The following is a 21,853-nucleotide window of genomic DNA, read 5'->3' as shown; positions in this document are numbered from 1 at the left end:
AACTGGTTAATGGAGAGACTACAATGGGTCATATTGAAAGGTGAACTGTCAGGCTGGAGAGAAGTTATTAGTGGAGTTCCTCAGGGATTGGCCTTGGGACTAATCTTATTTTACATTTTCATTAATGAATTAGGTACAAAAAGTGGGAGTGTGCTAATAAAATTTGAGGATGACACGAAGTTAGGGTTGCCAATATTGAGGAGGACTAGAATATCATGCAAAAAGACCTGGATGACCTTGAAAACTAAAGTAAAAGAAATTAGATTAAATTTAATAATGCAAAGTCATGCACTTAGGGACTAGCAACAAGAATTTTTGCTATAAACTGGGGATTTATCAGTTGCAAGTGACAGAGGAGGAGAAAGACCTGGGTGCAATTGGTGGTTCATAGTCATTCTGTGATCAACCAATGTGATATGGTCATGAAAAAGGCTAATGCAATCCTAGGCTGCATCAGGGAAAGTATTTCCAGTACATATAGAGATGTGTTAGTACCATTGTACAACGCACTGGTAAGACCACTTCTGGAATACTGTATACAGTTCTGGTCTCCCATGTTTAAGAAAGATTAATTCAAACTGGGACGGGGCAGACAAGGGCTAGTAGGATGATCAGAAAACTGGAAAACCTACCTTACAAGACGGGACTCAGGGAGCTTGACTTATTTAGCCTAACCAAATGAAGGCTGAGGTGAGATATGATTGTTCTCTATAAAGACATCAGAGGGATAAATACCAGGAAGGGAGAGGAGTTATTTAAGTGCCAATGTTGACACAAGAACAAACTGGCCATCAACAAGTTTATGCTTAAAATTAGATAAAGGTTTCTAACCAGTGAAATCCTGGAAGAGCCTTCCAAAGGGAGCAGAAAACCTAATTGGCTTCAAGTCTGAACTTGATAACTTTATGGAGGGGATGGTATGGTGGGACTACAATGGCATGTGGCCCATTGGTGACTGCCAATCCCCAACAGCCAGAGATTGGACACAAGATGGAGAGGGCTCTGAGTTACTATAGAGAATTCTTTCCCAGTTATCTGCCTGGTGTGTCTTGCCCACAAACTCAGGGTCTAACTGACTGCCATATTTGGGGTTGGGAAGGGATTTTCCCTGGGTCAGATTGGCAGAGACCCTGGGAGCTTTTTGCTTTCCTCTGCAGCATGTGGCATGGGCCAGTTGCTGGTTTAAACTAGAATAAATGGTGGATTCTCTGTAACTTGAAGTTTTTAAACCATGATCTGACGACTTCAGTAACTCAGACAGAGGTTATGGGTCTATTACAGAAGTGGGTGGGTGAGGTTCTGTGGCCTGTGATGTGCAGGAGGTCAGACAAGATGATCACAGTGGCCCCTTCTGGCCTTAAAGTCTAGGAATCTATGAATGTATACCATCTATGGTTCAAATTCAGACCTCTGATTAAGAAAATTAATTCCACAGAAGTCACTGAAATTCCACCAGATCTGAATTTGGCCTCATGGGCAAAATCATTTCTAAAAATTATAGAACTACTTTAATCTGCACTTTACTAATTTGTTCACTTTCGAGTTCATACAGAAAATAATGGTCTTTTCCCACTTCTCAGCAAAGTTTTAATGGCAAAGAACTGTAGTGAAATCTCATATTACGCAGGCTCCATCATTTTTCATAATATAGTAGAGTACATTAATTAGTACATAATTAAATATTACAATAAAATTAAAATTTCAAAATAGAAAAACTAGCACATTGTGTAATATATTTACCTTGCTTTTTTATTAAATGCACAGATTTATTTGCTAGTTCATAACTCTTTGTAATGTGCAATGATTTGGTCCCATTAAAATGTTTGAGTTTGACTTTCACCTCAGATGTGACAATTTCTACTTCCATATCCTCATTTCTATTACTCACCCTGCCATTAGTCCTAAGATCCTCATTACCCTTATTAAAAAAGGAGGCAAAGTATTCGTTTAGGTGTTGGGCCATGCCTAGATTATCTTTAATCTCCTCCCCATCCTCAGTGCTTAGAGGTCTCACTTCTTCTTTCGTTGGTTTCTTTTTATCTATATGGCTATAGAACCTTTTACTATTGGTTTTAATTTCCTTTGCAAGGTTCAACTCTGTTTGGCTTCTGCATTTCTCACTTTTCCCCTATACTTTCTGACCTCCAAGAGGCAGCTTTCCTTGCTGACCCTTCTCATCTGCCATTCCTTGTAGACTTTCTACTTTCTCATAATAACTTGTATGAGAAGCTTGTTCATCCAATTTGGTCTGCAAGCATTCCCTATGAATTTTTTCCCCTTGCTTGGGATGCAGGTTTCAGCTAGCTTTGCAGCTTTGACGTAAAGTAAGTCCAAGCCTCCTCCCACATTCAGATCCTTGAGTTCTTCAGTTCAGTCTGTTTCCTTAAATAATTCCCTTAGTTTTTATAAAGTTTCCTCTTTGGAAATCAAGGACCGTAGTTGCAGACCTGTTTTTGTTTATCCTTCCATTCAGTTTAAGCTGAATTAGCTCATTTCTCTTCCCTTGACATGTTTTACTGAGGAAATTTTCCAGTAAATAAAAAAATCTTGTGTAAAACACCCTAATCCTTTCTACATCAATTAATTTAATGGCACAAACAGAGAACAGGATCAGAATCTGGTCTCCATTGCAGCAGCGTACATGCACCATGGAAACAATGGAAGTTCTTCAAATATCTTCAGGTCTGGCCAAGCTGTGTTTGACATGGGACCTAAGTGGGACAAGACCCTGACACAACTCCCATGCTGGGAAGGAGCTAAGCTGGCACAGTGTACTACACTACACTAGCGTTATGTCCCCTAGGAATTGCCCTAACTTGGAGAATTTACTGCTGTCCAGTTAGGGAAGGTTTACAGGCCATTTGCGCTTCCTGAGCGGTACAAACATGTCGGGCTTTGGCTTTGTGGATCATTTCTGTGCATGGTCTCTAACCACAATCCCAACAAGCACACGCCCAGAGTGGCATGCAGAGGAATACTGCAGAGCTCTGCCTTGAGATACCCACACAGGCACGGGACAGTGTGACAGAGGGCTATTAGCAGCTATAAACGCAGACCCTAGTAACGTAGAACACCCAGGACACTGGGTTACTCCTGGGAGAATTCTGCACCACTGCACATGTGCAGAATTTATGTCCCCTGCAGATTTCTTTGCTTCCCCACAGAAAAATGAATTTCTGACAGGGAAGCAAAAGGAAGTCACAAGAGCAGTCATACAACCCTCCCCAGCAGTATGTTTCAGGTGGCCAGGGCAGCCAGCAGAGAGGTAGATCACAGAGCAGGGGGCAGGACCGGGGAAGACTGCTGGCTCCTACCCTTGTGCTGGGCTCAACTGCTAGTTCCAGATGGGCTGGGAAGGACGGGACTTCCTCTTCCCTGTACAGCATCCGGGGCCAGGTCAGACCCACCCCCAGCTGCAGGAAGCTCTGCAAACTCTCGCCCCCTTCCTGCACCCATCACTCCTCAGCTGCAGGGGGCAGGATCCCTGTACAGGGGGCTGCTCCCCCATCCACCCAACCCCTGTGCATCTAGACCCCTTCATACCCAGACCTTCCTGATGACCCTCACCAGACTCAGAAACACTCCCCTCCAATAAGCCCACTCCCCCTGCACATGGACCACCCTGATGAGCCACCCACACCTGGATCCCCACACCACCAAGCCCCAACCAGCTGCACCTGGATCTCCACACCACTCCCCCAGCATCTGGAACTCTCACTGAGCCCCAGCACACCAGACCCCCCCTGCCAAGCTCTATTCCCCCCCACACCCAACCACTGAGCCCCAACCACCTTCACATGGACCCTCCTACCGAGTCCAATCATTGTTGCATCAGAAACCCCAAACAAGCCTCTGTGCACCAGATCACACCCCCCCCAGATCCCCCACTGAGCTGCCCATGCCCAGACTGCCCCACACAGAACCCTCTCAACCCACACCTGGATACTCTCACACTAAACTCCTCTCCACTTGGATTCTGCCTTGCTGAGTCTGCCTGACATACTTGGTGCTGTCAGGGTTGGGTGCAGCCTCACTGCTGAGTACATATCCCAGGTGGGAGCTGCACAGTAATCTCCCACTTCCGTGCAGCCAGTGGCCTGTGCTCCCCAATGCCATGATGAAGCCTCCACATTTATTTGACAAATTTTAAATTTTAAAATATTGTGTGCAGAATTTCCATTTTTTGGCACAGAATTTTTAATGTTTTGGCACAGAATGGCATCAGAAGTACTGGGTGTAGTTAAAGCAGGAGGGACTTAGATAGCTTGTATTTGGAAGGGTAGAAGGGATCATTTGTACCTGTAGGGAGCCTGATGAGCTAATGAGGTAATTAGCTTACCAGCTGGGTAGTTCTGTGAAGAAAGCAAGCAGTGTAAAAGGCTGAGCCAGGAAACCCACTCCACCTGATTGCTGCTATGTTGTAATGTACCTAGAGCATACACAGTAATAAAGACACTGGGTAGACATACCCTGGAGTATTGTGCATGCTGCTTAATTCACAAAGAGGGATTACCAGACAGATTTCCAGAAGTTTAAGCGGGGAGCCTGTTCACAGGCAGCAACAGATTGTTTCTGGTATTTAAAGGAGAAATGCAACCCAACATCCAAGCTTCTGAGGTTTTAGAAACATACTGCACATTTTATAAGCTATTTTTAAAAACTCTCTTTATGCAGTAATATAGATTGATGCTAAGGGGGCAGAGGTGTATGCTGATTTACACCAGCTGAGGATCTGGCTCAGTGGGTTCTATTCTTAATAGTATGCACTAATGGTCCAGTTTTTTAACAGTATACGTTACTTGATATTGAGTTTATATAGCTCAGTCTGAAAACATGTAAAATGAGAATTATGTGAAATGGTTTGGCTGTCTGGCTGGTTTTTAACCTTCACAAAAATGTCATTTTGACACTGATTTGGATTCATGCCTCACAACAGTCTGCACTTCTGATAGATGGCTGACCTGATCTAAAACCGTTTCACTTCTGTAGATGAACTCTGCCATTCAGTGCAAACAGAAAAAGGCTTGATAAGGCATCAAATACATGGAGAGGTGATGACAGCACTTCATTTTCATTTTTCAAACTTCATTTTGCAGTAAGTACATGAGTGCATTCCTGATGACTGGTCATCTCGCCCCCCATGTCTAAAGTAACAGCTTATTTTTTTCGATTGGTACATGTTGCTAATCACTATAATATCTAAATAAAGCAGTATTTAAGAGTTAATATTGGTGCCAATTTAAAGTAGCTCTCTCGATGTTCAGAGAAAGCCTTTGGTCATTTGTAAGACTTGGACAGGAACTTAGAGAATGCTTTGTTCTCTTCACTCTGATCCAGAAGGTAAACTTCACCTATCCTAGAGGATAAGACTCTTGCTTTTCAAGTGAGGAGCCAATGGACATAAAGGAGCCTACAGGATGAATAGAGAGGAGAATATCAGTATGTATAAGCCTGTGTAATGGCTATAACAATTAGAAGACCCCCTGGGGCTAAGGAGATTAAATCACAGAACTTCCATTGTTTCAGTTGGACAGGGAGAGAGAAGGCAAAATCCATTGTCCAAGATTTAGCACTTTTAAAAATTTGTAAAGGATTTTCCCGAGTCTATTTGTTTTAAGAAAGAAAAGCCAACAACAAAGTTGTCCTAGGAGCAAATAAAGCAACTGGAAAACAGACTAGAACAGTGCAGTGTTGTCGCTGAACATCTGGCAAACACAATAAGTATAATTACAGGAAGATGCAGCAGTGTCTGTAGGCGAGAGCACTTAAGGAAAGTATTTTGCTGTATCCAAAATTTAAAATAACTCATTTTTGGGTGAGCACAAGAGTGACTTTTAATCAATTACCTGTTTCTTATATTTATGGAGAAAAATTTAAGGAAGGATTTAATTCTTAAGGGAGTAATTTAATTAGAAGAAAACAGATCTGTTGTTTCATACCCCTGGGCTGCAATACTGCTTGGCTATTTGCCAGTGTATTATGCTGCAAAATCCCTGGGTGTTACTAGGAAGGGCTCCAGTAATACAGCTGTCACATTACTGTGGCCTACAAATCAAAGCAGACTGTCAGTGGTGGGCTCATGTCTTTGGAACCTGTGCCCTCCAATAGTCTGTCACAGCTGCATTTGGCAAGCTTCACAGAACACTGAAGGATTTCGTTGGTCGAATGTTTGATTTAACTTTTTAATAATAGGAACTGATGGGAATGGGGGGGAATTGTTAAAAAACAGGGGCAGTTCTTTTGTTGACTTGTATCAATGCTAGGTGCCCAAACTATAGAGGACGGGGGGAAAGATTTTCAAAGCTGGCATTGTGGGGAAGCAAACAAAGAGCTCATCTGTCTGGTAAGCACAGTCCTGATTAAGAGGCAGTGTGCAGACATACCTCTAGATGTCTCTCATTTTTGTCCCAAGGTTAACTATGAGCCACACAAATTTGGTGTTGAAAATCATATATATCAGAAATAAAGAATCGCACAATAGAGGTTATAGAAAGAGTCGATTATATGACTGGAGGGAATATCACAGCAGTTTAAGTTTCTCAAATGAATATTTCATTTGTGTCCTTCACTTTAGGGTTTGGCCACAAACAGCATCCTACACATGGGTCTTCATAGCTTGAGTGGGCTGGATACAGAGTTGCATGGCCCAAGCAGGAATACATTTGGCACTGATTACCAGTATGCAAGGGCAGTGGATCAACGGCTACTCTCCTGTGCACCCAACCTCCTCCTCCTTCCTCAATGCCCCCATTGGGATGGCTACGATCTGTCTGCATAGGGACTAGGGTGACCAGACAGCAAGTCTGAAAAATCAGGACAGGGGGGTAATAGGAGCCTATATAAGAAAAAAGACCCAAAAACCAGGACTGTCCCTATAAAATCGGGACATCTGGTCACCCTAGTAGGGACTATCCAGAGGGCACTATGGGATCTTCTTGCATCCTCTCCACTTTGCTCACACGCACAGGAATGTGGACCTGTATTCTTATGGTAAGATCTTTGGCTATTCTTCCAGAGGCTTTGGCATGCTGAAGCAGTTTCAGTCAACTGGAAAGCTACACAGCACACAGGGACAGCTCTTAAATAGGGGAATACTCAGGGAGTGTAAAGCCCCACCCATATGACTAGGGGAGTTGGTAGGGTGCGGCCAGGATGCACAGTCCTCCAGATTTTGGTTTGGATAACTTAAAGCAGTCTTTGGGCTGTATTCCAGAAGCCATTTTGCCAGTCTCAAATCAGAAGCACAGAACCGTGGCTCAAAGCCATCCTTCCCTCTCCTCTCCTGAGCTGCACTAAGCACAAACCTTTAGTCTTTTCAACCAGCTAATTACTTCCCTCCTTTCAGAATAGTTCCCCCTTGTTCCTTTTTACTCCTGGCAGGCATACTGGGGACAGAATCAGAGATCCACTTTGAAAATTCAACCCAGAGACTGTGAGCAGCAGTGGAGAGATGGAGAAGCCTGTTCAGTTAAAAAGAAAGCCTAGGAGGTTAACTTCCAGAAATGATTGGGATATAAGATAGGCAGTTTTAAAAGATTAACTAAAACAGTCTTTCTACAAATGCTGGATTTAAGGGCTAATCAATGAGAGCTCAGATTTCGGAGAGAACAAATTAATTAGATTGCCAACATAAAATCTCCAAGGGCTGAAAGCACAATAAAGTGGCATTATTCCCACATTAGGAGCAACTCCCATTTATTATCATCATAATGCCTGCACCAAAGCAGGGTTTGCATAAAAATGAAAATGTTCAATTGCAATCTCTCACTCCTTTCCTCTTTACATTTACTCTACATCTTTAACAGCTGCTTCTCCCCACTATCTAGGTCAGGATTTTAAACTTTTTTTTTCCCATACTTGCTTTCTCTGTTTTTGCCTAATACCTGAAAAGTCTGCCAGTCTTGCAGCTGAAACAAATAAAAACAAATACAACAAGATCCATGGAAACAGCCCCTTCCCCACGCCAGCCAGTGAGACAAGGTCAAGAAGAGAGGCTGCTGAGAGAGGCATTCATTGGTGAGATATAGACAAGAGCAAGAAATCTACAAGGATTCCACCTGCCACCCTGAACCTGCAGGAGCCCCTGGGCGGGTTATGAAAAAAACAGCTGAACTTTCTTTGTAGAGATTTTTCATTTTCTTTTCCATTATATTTGGCCCTACTGTTATATTTTAAAGCCTAATACCATGGTAGGATACAAGAGGGGCCATTTAATAACATATCCTACCATATTCTGAGGAGCATAATAATAAATACTTTGCACTTACATAGCATTTTTATACACAGATCTCAAAAAGATGGATTATTGTCCACATTTTTTACAAATGGTAAATTGAGGCACCCTCTGGGACCCTCCCCAACTTGTGGGGTCTCACAGCTTGGGGTTCAGCTCAAGCCCAAAAACAGCTACATTGCAATTTTATAGCCCCACAGCCCAAGCCAGGTGACCCAGGCCAGCCGCAGGTCTTTTATTGCAGTGTAGACATACTCACAGAGGCCTGATTTTCTGAACTTCAGAAACCCAAGGTCACACAAAGTTGCTTATGACTGGGCAAATGAGTATGTAGGTATAAAGACAGCCAGTTAAACTGGCTATTTGCATACAAACATATTTGCATGTGCATTTGCATTTGCAGCAAATGCACATACAAATTAGACATGCAATTACATCCATATATATATATTTTGCAGGCAGCCTTAGGCTTCTGAAGTTTTGAAAAAATCAAGCCCTAAATGTTTTATAGTTTACTTTCAATGACTAGTAGCGGGAGTCCAGGTCTGTATAAACTGTGTTAGGATAATCCTGGGTATCCTCCACATGAATAATCCGCAGAGACCTCTCCCTCCTTCCTTTGAAACTGCTGCTTTCACTCACAGCATAGTCCACCACTTGTAACACATGCTCATTTGATGCAAGCGGGATTCATTGGACTTAATATACCTATTAAATCTAGGGGAAGGGCTGAAAAAGGCTATTCAAAAATATATGTTTACTTTTTATATGTATCCACTCAGGAAGCACTAGTCAGTTTCTGTATGTTTTATTTTGTATGGGTCCTCCAAGTCAAAACCCAACAAGACAGCTGTCTGAGGTTATTTAAGTACCTTTGCTGGTACTGGAACACAGATTCTACGGCCAAAAGGGACCATCATATGTTCTTTATAACACCTGACGTAGAACTTCCCCAAATAATTGCTAGAGCATATCTTTAAAAAAAATCCAATCTTGATTTAAAAATTGTGAGTGATGGAGAATCTATCTTGACCCTTGGTAAATTGTTCCCATGATTAATTACTCTTGCTGCTAAACATGTACGCCTTGTTTCCAGCTTGAATTTGTCTAGCTCCAACTTGCAACTACTCAATGATGATTCCCCATTTACAGTTACATTTTGAGACCTATCAGTTAGCCATTTTTTAATCCATTTAATGTGAGCATATTATTTTTATATCATTCTAGTTTTTAATCAAAATGTTTTTAAGATGCATCTGTTTTGAACATTCATTCAAACAAACAGGACATCAGGAATTGCTTGCAACAGTTGGCCAGATCCTTAACTGGTACAATTTCATGTAGTTCAATTAACTTCAGTAGAGCTACACTGCTACATAGTAAATCTACAGAGCTAGGATCTGACCCGGTATGGTCAGCCACTTCTAACAAGTGTATCAAATTTTATTGGCTGTATCTAATACATCACTGAACACGCTTAATAATGTTGGCATTTAAATAGTAGCAATATATCATAATGATTAACAATAGCAACTTTGATCATTTATAAACATCTTTCTTCCAAAAGAATCCCAGGTTGCTTTACAAACACCCATTTTTTCATGTTCTGTGTGTATATAAATCTCCTCACTGTATTTTCCACTGAATGCATCTGATGAAGTGAGCTGTAGCTCACGAAAGCTTATGCTCAAATAAATTGGTTAGTCTCTAAGGTGCCACTAGTACTCCTTTTTTTTTTTTGCGGATATAGACTAACACAGCTGCTACTCTGAAACCTATACTTATCCTTTTATCCATCATTCTAAGGGGTTTAGAGCTATCCTGAATGAAATGAAGGAATTCCACCTTCTGAATCACCAGTAACATTTCTTCCAACTAATGGAGAATTTTGCAAAAATTTCCCACCATCACTAATATGGGTTCAGCTTCACTGGCATTAGCAATTTTAAATAATCCTAGTATAGAAAAGGCTCTAAAGGTCTCTCATCCAAGAACTGTTCTCAGCTCCACTTAGTTTATAAGATCTGACAAAAACACAGAGCAAAGTGGTCTAATGTTTATAGGCTTTGCAGTTAACATCCTTTAAGATGAAAAGGAGAAGGTGGCTCAGATGCTATACTAATGAAGAGCATATAAAATGCCACAGGCAGACAACCATTTAAACATGTAAAGCTCATCTTCACAACTAGAAGGACGTATGTTTTCTTTTTAAAATAAAAGCACGGGTAACAGCAAATATAGAAAAAATAATCGAAATGTTCAAAGGGCCAAACTTTCAGCTCGGCCACAACAGCTGTACAGTCAAAGGCAAATGCACTCCTCACACCTACAACAAAGAGCATCTGTCTGTGCAAACAGAAGAATGAACAATATGATTTTCCTCTTTTGTACCTGAGCAGGCCGAGTTTTTTCAAAATTTAGACATTTCAATGAAATTTCAAAATATAGAAAAAAATAAGGGAAGTGGGCAATTTTGAAACAAATATTTGTGATCCCCTCTCCTCCCATTTTTCTCCCCCCACCAGATCTAATTTGTGCACTGTTACAAGCTAGCTGGCCCTTCAAGGCTAGCCATACTCAGCTTTGCCTGGGACTTGTACCTAGTGTAACACCAACAGACCCTATTCATCAGTGGGCAGGATTGAACCAGGGACCTCTGGAGCTTAGTGCATGAGCCAACTGGCTGTTAGCAGACTTATTTTATCTCTCTCTTTAACTTGTCTCGGTGCTACTAGATGGGACAGAACACCACACGCAGGAGGTGTGTGGGTTACATACTTCCCCTAGCTGAGGAAGCGCAACGGGAGCTTCAGAGTCTTCCCAGTTGAAATCCTGGATGAGCCCCCCCCTTGTAACACTGACAGATCCTAGTCGGTGACAGGCAGAATCGAAACAGGGACCTCTGGAGCTTAGTGCACGAGCCTCTACCGCACGAGTTAAAAGCCAACTGGCTGTTAGCTAAGGCTGTAGAGCAGACTCAATTTATCTCTCTCTTTAAGTGGTCTCGGTGCCACTAGACAGGACAGAACACCACACCCAGGAGGTGTGTGGGTTATACTAGCACCAGCTGGTGGTGATATGGCAACTTAGTGATAATTACTGAATCCAGCTGTGAAAGGGTTAGGAAAAGACTATACAGAGTGGAGAATGCAGTTAGGAAGGGATAGAAAGACTACAGAGAAAGCAGGACTCTCCTGCAGGTTGGAGAACCCTGCAGGTTGGAGCAGGCTCTGGCTCCAGCAAGTGGTAGCCCTGAGACAGAGCTTAAATAGGTAGGAACTCAGGTGGAAGGACCCATAGGGAGCAGCATAAGTTCAAGTGGGGAAAGCCCTGAGCTAGAGCCTACAAGGAGTAAGGAGATCCCTAATGGAAGTTGCCAGAGTCCCTGGGAAAGGGAGGCAGGGAAAGAAAGCCTGTTAAGACAAGGAGCAACAAAGGACCAACTCTGAAAGAAGAGGGGAGGCCCTGAGGGAGGGCCAGTGAGAACACTTCAGTGGAGCCTGAGAGGAGTAGAGGGCTTATTAGTCTGGCAGAGAAGGGAGAAGCCAGAGGCCTGCAAACCAAAGAGATGCTGTGTTAAGCACAGGCTGTGGGGAAGCAGCACAAGTGGACTTAAAGGCAGGAAGCGGTCCTGGGAAACAGCAGCGTGTCTAAAGAAGCACACCTACCTGCTTAATACAGGATCCCTGGGCTGGAACCCAGAGTAGAGTGTGGGCTCTGGTTCCCCTGCCAGCCCCTGAGGAAGGAACATGCAAGCCCAACTACAGGAGCAAATTAGGCTCCTGTGAGGGAGGGGCAGTAGGAACACTTTAATGGAGCTTGAGAGAGGTGGAAGAACTATTATCTGGACATTTATTTGGATTTTAGGTGTCTTGGCCAGAGGACTGAGCCATGGAAGACCTGGTGAGAGGCAAATGGCCAGTAGGAGGCACTAGATCAGGATCACAACCTGTGCTGTGGGTGGCGAGTATGGTACCTTACATGTACATAACTGTGGAGTTCCACCACAGCTTTTATCTCCCCATTATTGTGGTGAAGGAGGTACTTTATGCCTGACATGACTATCACGGCACATTTTACTGGGAAAACCTGGGAGAAAGTGTCTTCCAGCTAAGATTGCATCATGTTATCAGTATTAGGCAGTGATATAGTGTGTCCTACCATAGTTACAGTGGGTCAAATAAATAGTTCTTTATTATTATTATTTATTCCTCACTGAACCAACAACATTCCCAGTGCTATACAAACATTTAAAAAGACACTACTCCTACCCAACAAGCTTACAAAACTAGTAAAAGCAAAACAGTTCACACACACATTACTGTACGTCACAGTCCTGGAGAAAGGTGGTATAGGAATCTTGTAGAGATCATCGTTGAAATGTGATGAAGTAGCAGTATGTCTTGAGGAGGGATTTAAAATTAGTGAGGCAGATCTCTTAGTGAATAAAGGAGGGAGATTGTTCCAAGTGTAAAGGGAAGTATCAAAAAAGCGTGAAGGGGAAAGTAGAAGGATACAACATTGGAGAGAGTCTTGGGAGAAAGAAGGGGAGCAGGAAGAAATGATAGCAGACAACCAGGAGCATATTTATCAAGGGTGCTGAAGCACCTCTAAATGCTTTGACTTTCCGGTAATTGCTTGTCCTTTCCATTTTAACTATATATATGGGATCATTACTATCTAGAGATGTATTAAATGAATCCTTACCATCAACAGCCAAGGAGATGACATCTTGGGTGTCTTCAATTCCATACATAACATCACAGCGGTACACACCCGCATCGCTTGCACGTAGTTTAACCATAGTCAGCGAAGCATCACCAATATCCTCTGGGTGGGTTGGAACAGACACTCTGCCTTTGTAGCCTTGCCCTATTTTGATGTTCCCATTTTGGGCCACCAGAACAGTGGTTTCTTTCACATCTTTTCCGGTTTTATCCTGTTCAACCTTTGACCATTTGATTCGAAGAAATTCACTTGTATTGTTGTAGCTGGGGGGTAAAGTAGGCAAGGTTGAAAAGAAGCAAGGTAGAGTTGCTCTTCCAGAAAGGGAACCCTTTACAGGGGGGCTTTTTTCCACTTTAACTAAAAGAAGAAGGGGAAAAATCACATTAGTGGGCCAACAAAATAAGAACCAGTATAATTTCATTGCAATTTAAGGATTAAAGCTCACATGAGGGCTGATTCTCATGTCCTTTATGTTGGTGTAAATCAGGACTACCTTCATTTGAGTCAATGGAAGAAACTCAGAGGCAGTGTGGTCCACTGGACTAAGATTTGGGAGAGTTCTAGTCTTGCCTCTACCTCAGCCTACTTGGGTAACCTTGGGCAAATCATTTTACCTCTCTGGGCCACAGTTTCCTCCTATGAAAAATGGGATTAATATTATTGGCCTCCTTTGTAAAGTGCTTTGAGATCTACAGATGGAAAAGGTAGGTATGGTTGTTATGCAGAAGTAAAACCAGTATGAGAGGAGAATATGACCTATGGCCTTAAGTGCATTACAACTCTGAGAACCCACCCATCGTTCTGTCAAAGGTTAACTCATTTTGATCTGTTAAACAATAGTCTTTCCAGTGAGATTCTCCTATTAGTTCTTTTTTTAATTGTTTGCCTCTTTTCCAATTTCAGGCCTTAACATGTAGCTGAAACCAAATATGTTCAAGTAAAGGAGGCAATGAAGCACATGGAGGTCCCTTCTTGGTTCAAACTTGTGATTATAGGACTTTTATCATAGTTTTATGACATCTCCAGCTGCAAATACTTTACAGGGAAATGCATCCACAAGACAATATCCTTAGGGGACAGTTGGCTACTGTTCACCCAGCTTGCCTACAGCATGTGTCTGGAGAAAGGATTTCTGTTTGCTACCATTACACACCAGCTCTTAATCCTCATTAAGTTATTAGATATGGTTCAATAACATCATATATGTATATTTGTCTCTTTCCTTTTCCACTGGCCTGCTCTATAACTCTTTCTCTGAAAGGCTGAAGATAATGGTAATTCATTTTAAATGAACTAGAGTTCATAGTTTAGAAAGATATCTGCAAACTAATACTGACCACCAAGAGTGTGAGGGAAGAAACAAGTGCTGCCAACACATGGAAACGATTTAGTTGTTCATTATTAGTGTCAAAAATGACATCTATGCTCATACTGTAGAAGATTCTAAAGAAAGAAAGATAACACCTGGCTATTTCAAAAACTACTATGTTGTAAGCATTTGACTATTGGTTAAATTATTTTTTTCAAAGAGGCATAGATAGCTCTATACAACATATACTTTAAATGGTCAAATCTCTCTCTATTTAGGCGTTGATATTATGCTCATCTCCTTGGTATTTGAGTGTCTCAATATTACAGAAAGATACTGAGATTTAAATAAGTCACGAACTACAATTAAGGTCTAGAGACCACAGTTCAACAAGAGTGTATTTGTAAAAACAGTGAAAGACCAAGACAATTCAGATACAATAGCCAAACAGAGTAAGGAATTGTTAGGATTATAGGTTGTTGGGTAAAAATCACCAAGGTCGAGGTTCAAATGCACTTACTCATGTTGAGTATTGCCTTATTGCACAAATATTCCTACTGAAATCAACAGAGCTATCTGGTGAGCGAGGGGCTACTCAACCTGAGCAAGGGTGTCAGAATCTGGCCCATCATGGCATCAATGGATAATAAACTAAGAGGGCATGATTCTAATCTGAAGTTTTACATTAGGATAAATGTCATTGGGTCTGATTCTCCACTCCATTATACCAGCTTTGTGCTAACGTAACTGCAATGAATTACACGGCACTAAAATTGGTGTGAGAGACCGCAAAATCAGGACTCTTGATTTCAATAGACGTTACCACCAGTTTATACAGGTGTGAGATCAGAATCACTCTCAAAATATTTCATATTTCTTATGCTGTCTGGTTGCTTTTTTTAAAAAGGTGTATCTTCATTAGAAAGAGAATATTTAAAAGAATAAATACCTAGTTCTATTTATCCTGCCTGTCAGAATTTTAATAATCTTCAGAGACAGTTGGTGGTGGCTGCAGTGATCTGCAATATCCGCACTGATCCCCGAGAAAATTTTCTCCTTAAAATTGATATTTACATGTTGAGGTGACTGAAAGCTCTTGGCAGCAACCATATCATTATGATATACAGTTTATATCTGTTCTAATCTAGGGCAACAGTTTGGAACGAAAGGAGACCATGTGGCCATAAATGCATCCATCTACTTTACAAAGTAAGTATCCCAGAGCACTTTTATAATAAGAGAACTCTCTGTTCTGACTTGCAGGCTAATCAGCCTAAGTCTGTTATTAGGTAAAATAGGATTTTTTTAAAAAAAAGTTACTTTCCCCATTTGGGAAAAAAATGTTTGGCAATTAAACATGGGTTAAGTGATGCTCCTGCACGCTGTTGCAAAAACTTTATTTCCTGTGGCAGCCCAGGCTAGCTATTCAAGCATGATTTATTGTCTACTGCTGAAGGCAGCCTTTTCTTCTTTTCTTAACCCTTACACCCCTTCTGCTGCTTCAGCATTTTCCCTCTGACTGAAAGCACAGAACGCTATCTCTTCCCCAGATATTCAGAATGCCACTTTGCAGACCATTCCTTAATAAGCACAGGGCCAGCAAAACAAATGGTCACCAGGGACAGCAAAGGACAGGAAGAGGTTCAGTAACTGCCTGTGTGTTTGTCTGAAGCTGAGAGGGGCAGATATTTGCCAGTTTGCCTAGGTCAACAGCTCTTCTAGAGCTGACAATAGAAGGTGCTATGAAACCTGAACACCCATTTATCCAGCCCCTTTACCCAACTCCACAGCCAGGTGAGACGTAAAAGCACTAATGTCCTCTTGTATGTATTAAAAAGAAACATGGTTTTGAAATCACCAGCCAGGATGGTGATTAATACAAGCATTTTTCTATTGCTAAGTGGTATGTAAAAAACTTCTCAATACAACTGGTTAATGGAGGAAACACATGAACACACAGAGAGACTTAAGTCCAAATCACCACAAAGAGCCATACCTTGGAGTCCTTGCTCAAGCAAAATTCCCAGTTAAATCAATGGGAACTTTATCTGAGTTAGGACGGCGGGATCAAGCCCAAAGAATCACAGTGTAGTCAAGTTAGGGGGCCTCACTAAGTAATCGGCCATAACTGTCTAGCCCTAGAATGGGTGAATGGGGAAGGAAGGCATAAGAAATCTTCCCACCCACTGTGGCCCCCTGCAAAGAAATGTCAGCCTCAGTCCCTGTATTTTGAAGACTGCAGACACTGTTCCTTCCTACTTCCCTAAGGGTGCAAAGCACTTCAAAGAGAGATGGAAAGAGGCTGAGCAATGGTTTCATCCCTTCCACATGGAGTTGATCAACTGCTCGGGTGGAGCAGGTGCACAGTCCAAAGGGATGGAGCATTTATCAGGGAACTGGGGAAAGGATCATGCCTTGGGATTATACCAGAGTGCTCCCCTGTTGTGGTGCCCAATGTGAGCCAGTGTCTTACAATGCAACATGGCCTCATGTTGCAGCCAATCCTGATACTAATAAATGACAGATGAAGGTCTGTTTATTTTTCCTCCCACAAATTATCTGGGGGGTTCTTCCTTCATTTATTTATCCACACTGATGTACAGGATCATGTTAAGGGCCAAGCCTTGTAGATTTAATTGTGAGTTTCTCTACATTCTGGTGGGTTTCTTGGAGCCCTCTCATTACATAAGGATAGGGGTTTTGGTGTAAATATTTAAAAGTTGCAGAACAGTTTCATCTTGAACCTCCTGTAATGTTCTACCAGTCAGAGTTAGTGTATCCTGCTGCCAGGCAGTTATAAAGATTGTGGGGCTGCATAATTAATTAAAGGGAGGTAGTTAAAAATAGGGAGCTCAGTGAGGCTATAAATTCCATACTGCTGCCTCCTGGTAGCTCCCTGATAGAATTTCCCCTTTGTGAGCTTCTACCTTGAATAAAGCTGTTTTCCTTTTGACTTTAACCAGAATTCCAGCTATCTGTTGTTTTGGACCTTGCCTCAGGTCCTCCCAGTTCACAGTTCGGGTTGTAAAAGTCAGCTCATCTTATCAGTGAAGTAGGGCTTGCTCTCTTTCTTTTGAAGTTGGACACAAAATAAAATATTTGTTCCCTGCCTGAAAACAAAGACTCCTTCCCCAGAAGGTCTTGTACAATCTTTACTTTTGCAAAAGTTGCAAATCCCTGAAAAGTGAAGTAAGCAGAAAAAGGGCTATTTTAGGGTAAAAATAACACCACCACCCATTGGTCTGTATGGGGCAAAGTGGTCTGGATCCAATCAGAAAGAATGTCCTCCAGGAGGAGAAGGTGCTGAGAAGAATGGTCTTGCTGTGTAATTAAGTTTAAGAGAACAGAAACATTGACAGTGAGTAATCAGACAAAAATGTATTCTCACGGAATCAAAGATCCTATTTATGTTAAGCCAAGTTTATAGGGGAAGAACAATTAAAACCCTTTGTTGAGAGTTCATCAATAGTCTGACTACGCATACACTCTATAGTCCAGTCTAGTAGCAGCCATAACAAATACCTATGATCTCATGTGCTCTATTAAATCTAATTTCTTTATATACTGAGCCTAAGCAAACTCTGTTCATTAACTCTAAATCTTTTAAGAAGGAAATTTAATACTTAAGAATATAAGTGTTAGGTTGTTAAATTAAATTTTTTTAAAAAATCAGGACTACCTGCAAGAACACGTATGGAGCTTTGAGAATGGAGGTAATAAATTGAATCCCAACAAAAACTTCACTGTGTTCCTACCAGATGGTTTGTGGCCTGAGCTACTACAGTAAAGAGAGGAGGATGTAAAACAGGCATAGAGTACTGAAGGATCAGTTACTTCTCATACTCTGTCAGTAAATCATAGAAAACCAGGCAAATGTATATTCCATCTGCAGACCTGAATATTATAGCACACCCATACGTACATATATATAATATACAGGCACAAACAGATGTTTATTATGTATTAGTCTCAAGTGTCTCAAGACTCAAGTATCAGACGGCTACTGAGGGGATTTTCTACTCTTTTCAGGTTTATAGGGTCTTCTTGAAATCACACTCATTCATGACATGACAAATGAATGTTTAAATTGGGGAGGTAAATTCCCACATTTATCACAGTCACTAGTCCAGTTTGTAACCTAACATACTACACCATCAGCTAGCTCAAAAGTGAGTGAATGTCATGCTAGCAACCAATGTAAACTTTGTCCAGTAACTTCTGTCATTAATCCTTTATGTGCACTAGAGCAAACAGCACAGGTCCTGTGATGGGGCATTCCTTTGACCCCACAGGCTTATGTGGTACTTCCTGCTGTTCCGCTCCCAAAAATATCTTATGGGAATTTAAAGGATCTTAAAGAAACCACACAAGAGCCTCTACAATTTACCTTTAAAACAAAAATGCTATTTTTTCTACATAAAGATTATGAGCTTACATTGCATATGTGCTAGGTATATATGGATAGGGCCAAGCTCAAGGATGAGGGAGATGATAAAATGAAAGAAAGACTAGAACAATAATTAATGGTGAATATATAAAATATTACATATCTGTAATCTGCTGTGTTACAAATAAGGTTGGAGTTTTGTCATGTCTATCATGGGAATATTGGATTTCAGGACTTATATGTTAAAAAAAAATCCTTATAAATATCCAAACTAAGCCCTTTGGTGACTTTGGTATGGCAGGGGGATTGGTTGGTGGGAAGACATGATGACAAGCAGTTGACTAAACCACACAGAGCCTAGGCTGCTGCAAACGTTTAATCTGGGTGACAGATTATTAGAAAACAAAAACACAGGACCACACCAGTGGATGATCAACAATAGTTTTTACTCCAAGAGAGATAATGGTTCTTCCCCAGGTATACAGAGAGAATTAAATCACGAAGAGGCCAGATTGGGTCTGCAAAGTTTGGGTTCCAGGGAAGTAACTCCTGCTCTCTAAAATGGCTTTGCACACATGAGCTCTGTTCCTGACATTTGTTCTAGAATGGAAAATAATGGCTACTTGAGCTATAAACCAATCTGTTGACACTAGATCTTTTGGAAGGTATTTTTCCCATTTCTTTTGCCCTCTTCACAATGGCCATTCTGTGAGTTTTCTTCAAATTGCTATGTTAAAACTACAGCTCTAAATGAATAAGATACACAGCTTTCAGAGTAACAGCCGTGTTAGTCTGTATTCGCAAAAAGAAAAGGAGTACTTGTGGCACCTTAGAGACTAACCAATTTATTTGAGCATGAGCTTTCGTGAGCTACAGCTCACTTCATCAGATGCATACCGTGGAAACTGCAGCAGACTTTATATATACACAGAGAATATGAAACAATACCTCCTCCCACCCCACTGTCCTGCTGGTAATAGCTTATCTAAAGTAATCTTCAGGTTAGGCCATTTCCAGCACAAATCCAGGTTTTCTCACCCTCCACCCCCCCACACAAATTCACTCTCCTGCTGGTGATAGCCCATCCAAAGTGACAACTCTTTACACAATGTGCATGATAATGAAGTTAGGCCATGATTACTTTAGATAAGCTATTACCAGCAGGACAGTGGGGTGGGAGGAGGTATTGTTTCATATTCTCTGTGTATATATAAAGTCTGCTGCAGTTTCCACAGTATGCATCTGATGAAGTGAGCTGTAGCTCACGAAAGCTCATGCTCAAATAAATTGGTTAGTCTCTAAGGTGCCACAAGTACTCCTTTTCTTTTTGAAGATACACAGCGTTCATACTGCCTTGCTAGGGGTGGGAGACTTTCCATCTGCTCCCACCAAGCCACACACATATGATCACTAGCCAGAATCTGGACCAATATTATTGTTATCTGCTTAACTGGATGCTCATCAGTGGGTTTCTCATGTATTGTAAATCCCATACTGGAGAATCTCTGAGCCAAATTAAGAAGTGTTAAAGGGTGGTGTAAATTATACATCAGTAACTTGGTGTGCATGTGAGTGTGAGTAGAATTACACAGTATGGGGCAGGAGGGCACAAAGGTATCAGGAACAGAAACTAATAGGAATGTATAATGAAGCTCAGAGCTGCTTTGTCTTCTACATTCTTCCTCCTGCTAGTTGCTTTTCCTGCTAAAACCTCACCCTTTTGCCTCTCATCATGTGAATTACACCCCTTTACAGAATATAAATTACCTCCATTCATGACACTTTTGAAGTTAGCTTGTTATGCTTAATAGCTCATAGTTTCACTATAACTTATGCTAGATATTTCTATCTTAATGGAACAATTCAACTCACTGGATAGGACTTCTAAATTCACCACTGGATTCTTTAGCATGTAAACTCACTTTGCAAATCTAAAAACCCCTTCCCATAATGATTTCCCTTGCCTAATATCCCTCATATAAACAGTGCATTAAATGCAACAAGACCCAGATCTCTCCCTGGTATGCAGTACTTTCAGTTACATTGCTAAGTAAAACTTGAAAAGAAGGTTGCCATTTACTAACCAAAGAAGTCCCAGCTCTCTAGGGAAAAAACTTACAAACTTAGTTGTCTGCTCCTGACCCTCTCACAAAGTCTTTGAGTCTATTGTCCCTGAGGACAACTCTAATCTCTCTAGCCTGCTGTGTGTTTAATGAAGGATAGAAAAAAATAAGGGAGGTTTTAAGTAAAATATAATGGTGCTTCCATCCTGCTCTTAGGAAAAATATATTTTACTTTTTATAATGGGTGGGCTCATTTAGGCACCACAGCCATTCACTTTTCTCTAGAAAAATCTTTGAACAGTTTTGTAAGAGCCATTGGACAAGCTGGAGAAAAGAATTAGTAATTTTATATGCAAGTGTTTGCCAAGAAAATAAAATCAGCTCAGAAAGCCCCTAAAAATAGATGTGTTTACCCTTTGCTGCCTTAATAAAATGTACTGTGTTCTTGGTCCGGAGAATCATAACTTCATTATTAGAACTGTTGAGGGGGAAAAAACCATTTTGCTGTGTCTGGTAATCTATATTACATAATCTTATGGCACTTTGCATCTTTTTTTTTCCCATTACTGTAGCATATAGAGTCTTCAAGGGAGAGTTTGAAATCCAAATACACAAGACAAACAAAGCATAGGAAGGGTACACAAAGGGGAGGACTCACACGAGGTCATTCAGCAAAGCAGAGACAGAAATAGAACCAGGTCTCCTGAGTCCCACAGTATAAACCTCCCCTCTAGATCATGCTGCCTCTAATCGTCACTAAGGGACAGTTCCAGTAAATGTTTCCACGTCAAACACTTACCTTTATGCAGTGCATTTGTTACAACTAAGGTAGAGCACATCCATAAGACACTTTTTATATTTAATAACATCTTGACCTACAAATAAAGAAAAAATGAGTAAGTCAAAAGTATTCTAGTGTGTACTTATGAAGTGTTTTAGGTCAATACATCAATACCTGACCTTAATAGTAAAGATGATGACATACTGTAACAAGCTATTTGTCAGGGGGAAAGAATTAATATTAAGATTCTTTCACATGTAAATCACTGGTTTGAATCTAATCCAATACAGTAGTGACAGAAAGTCATTACCATCTGGTGGTTGATACATGGTCTTGGTGAAATGAGAACTAG

The 21,853-nt window shown here is 41.2% G+C and overlaps 1 protein-coding gene across 1 annotated transcript in view; it reads right to left on the bottom strand.

Moving 5' to 3' along the window:
- Positions 1 to 21,589, bottom strand: part of LOC144264567 (versican core protein-like) — a 122,950-nt gene extending 101,361 nt beyond the window's left edge. Inside the window, exons 1-2 of the mRNA XM_077816326.1 lie at positions 21,520 to 21,589; positions 12,941 to 13,318 (exon numbers count right to left, since the gene is read on the bottom strand). Of these exons, the coding sequence (XP_077672452.1) occupies positions 12,941 to 13,318; positions 21,520 to 21,589 (448 nt within the window). The remainder of the gene's footprint in view (positions 1 to 12,940; positions 13,319 to 21,519) is intronic.
- Positions 21,590 to 21,853: the final 264 nt, after the last annotated feature.

This window comes from Eretmochelys imbricata, chromosome 5 (genome assembly GCF_965152235.1).
Source record: "Eretmochelys imbricata isolate rEreImb1 chromosome 5, rEreImb1.hap1, whole genome shotgun sequence".
NCBI classification, from domain to species: Eukaryota; Metazoa; Chordata; order Testudines; family Cheloniidae; genus Eretmochelys; species Eretmochelys imbricata.
This window is presented reverse-complemented; position numbering and strand designations above follow the sequence as displayed.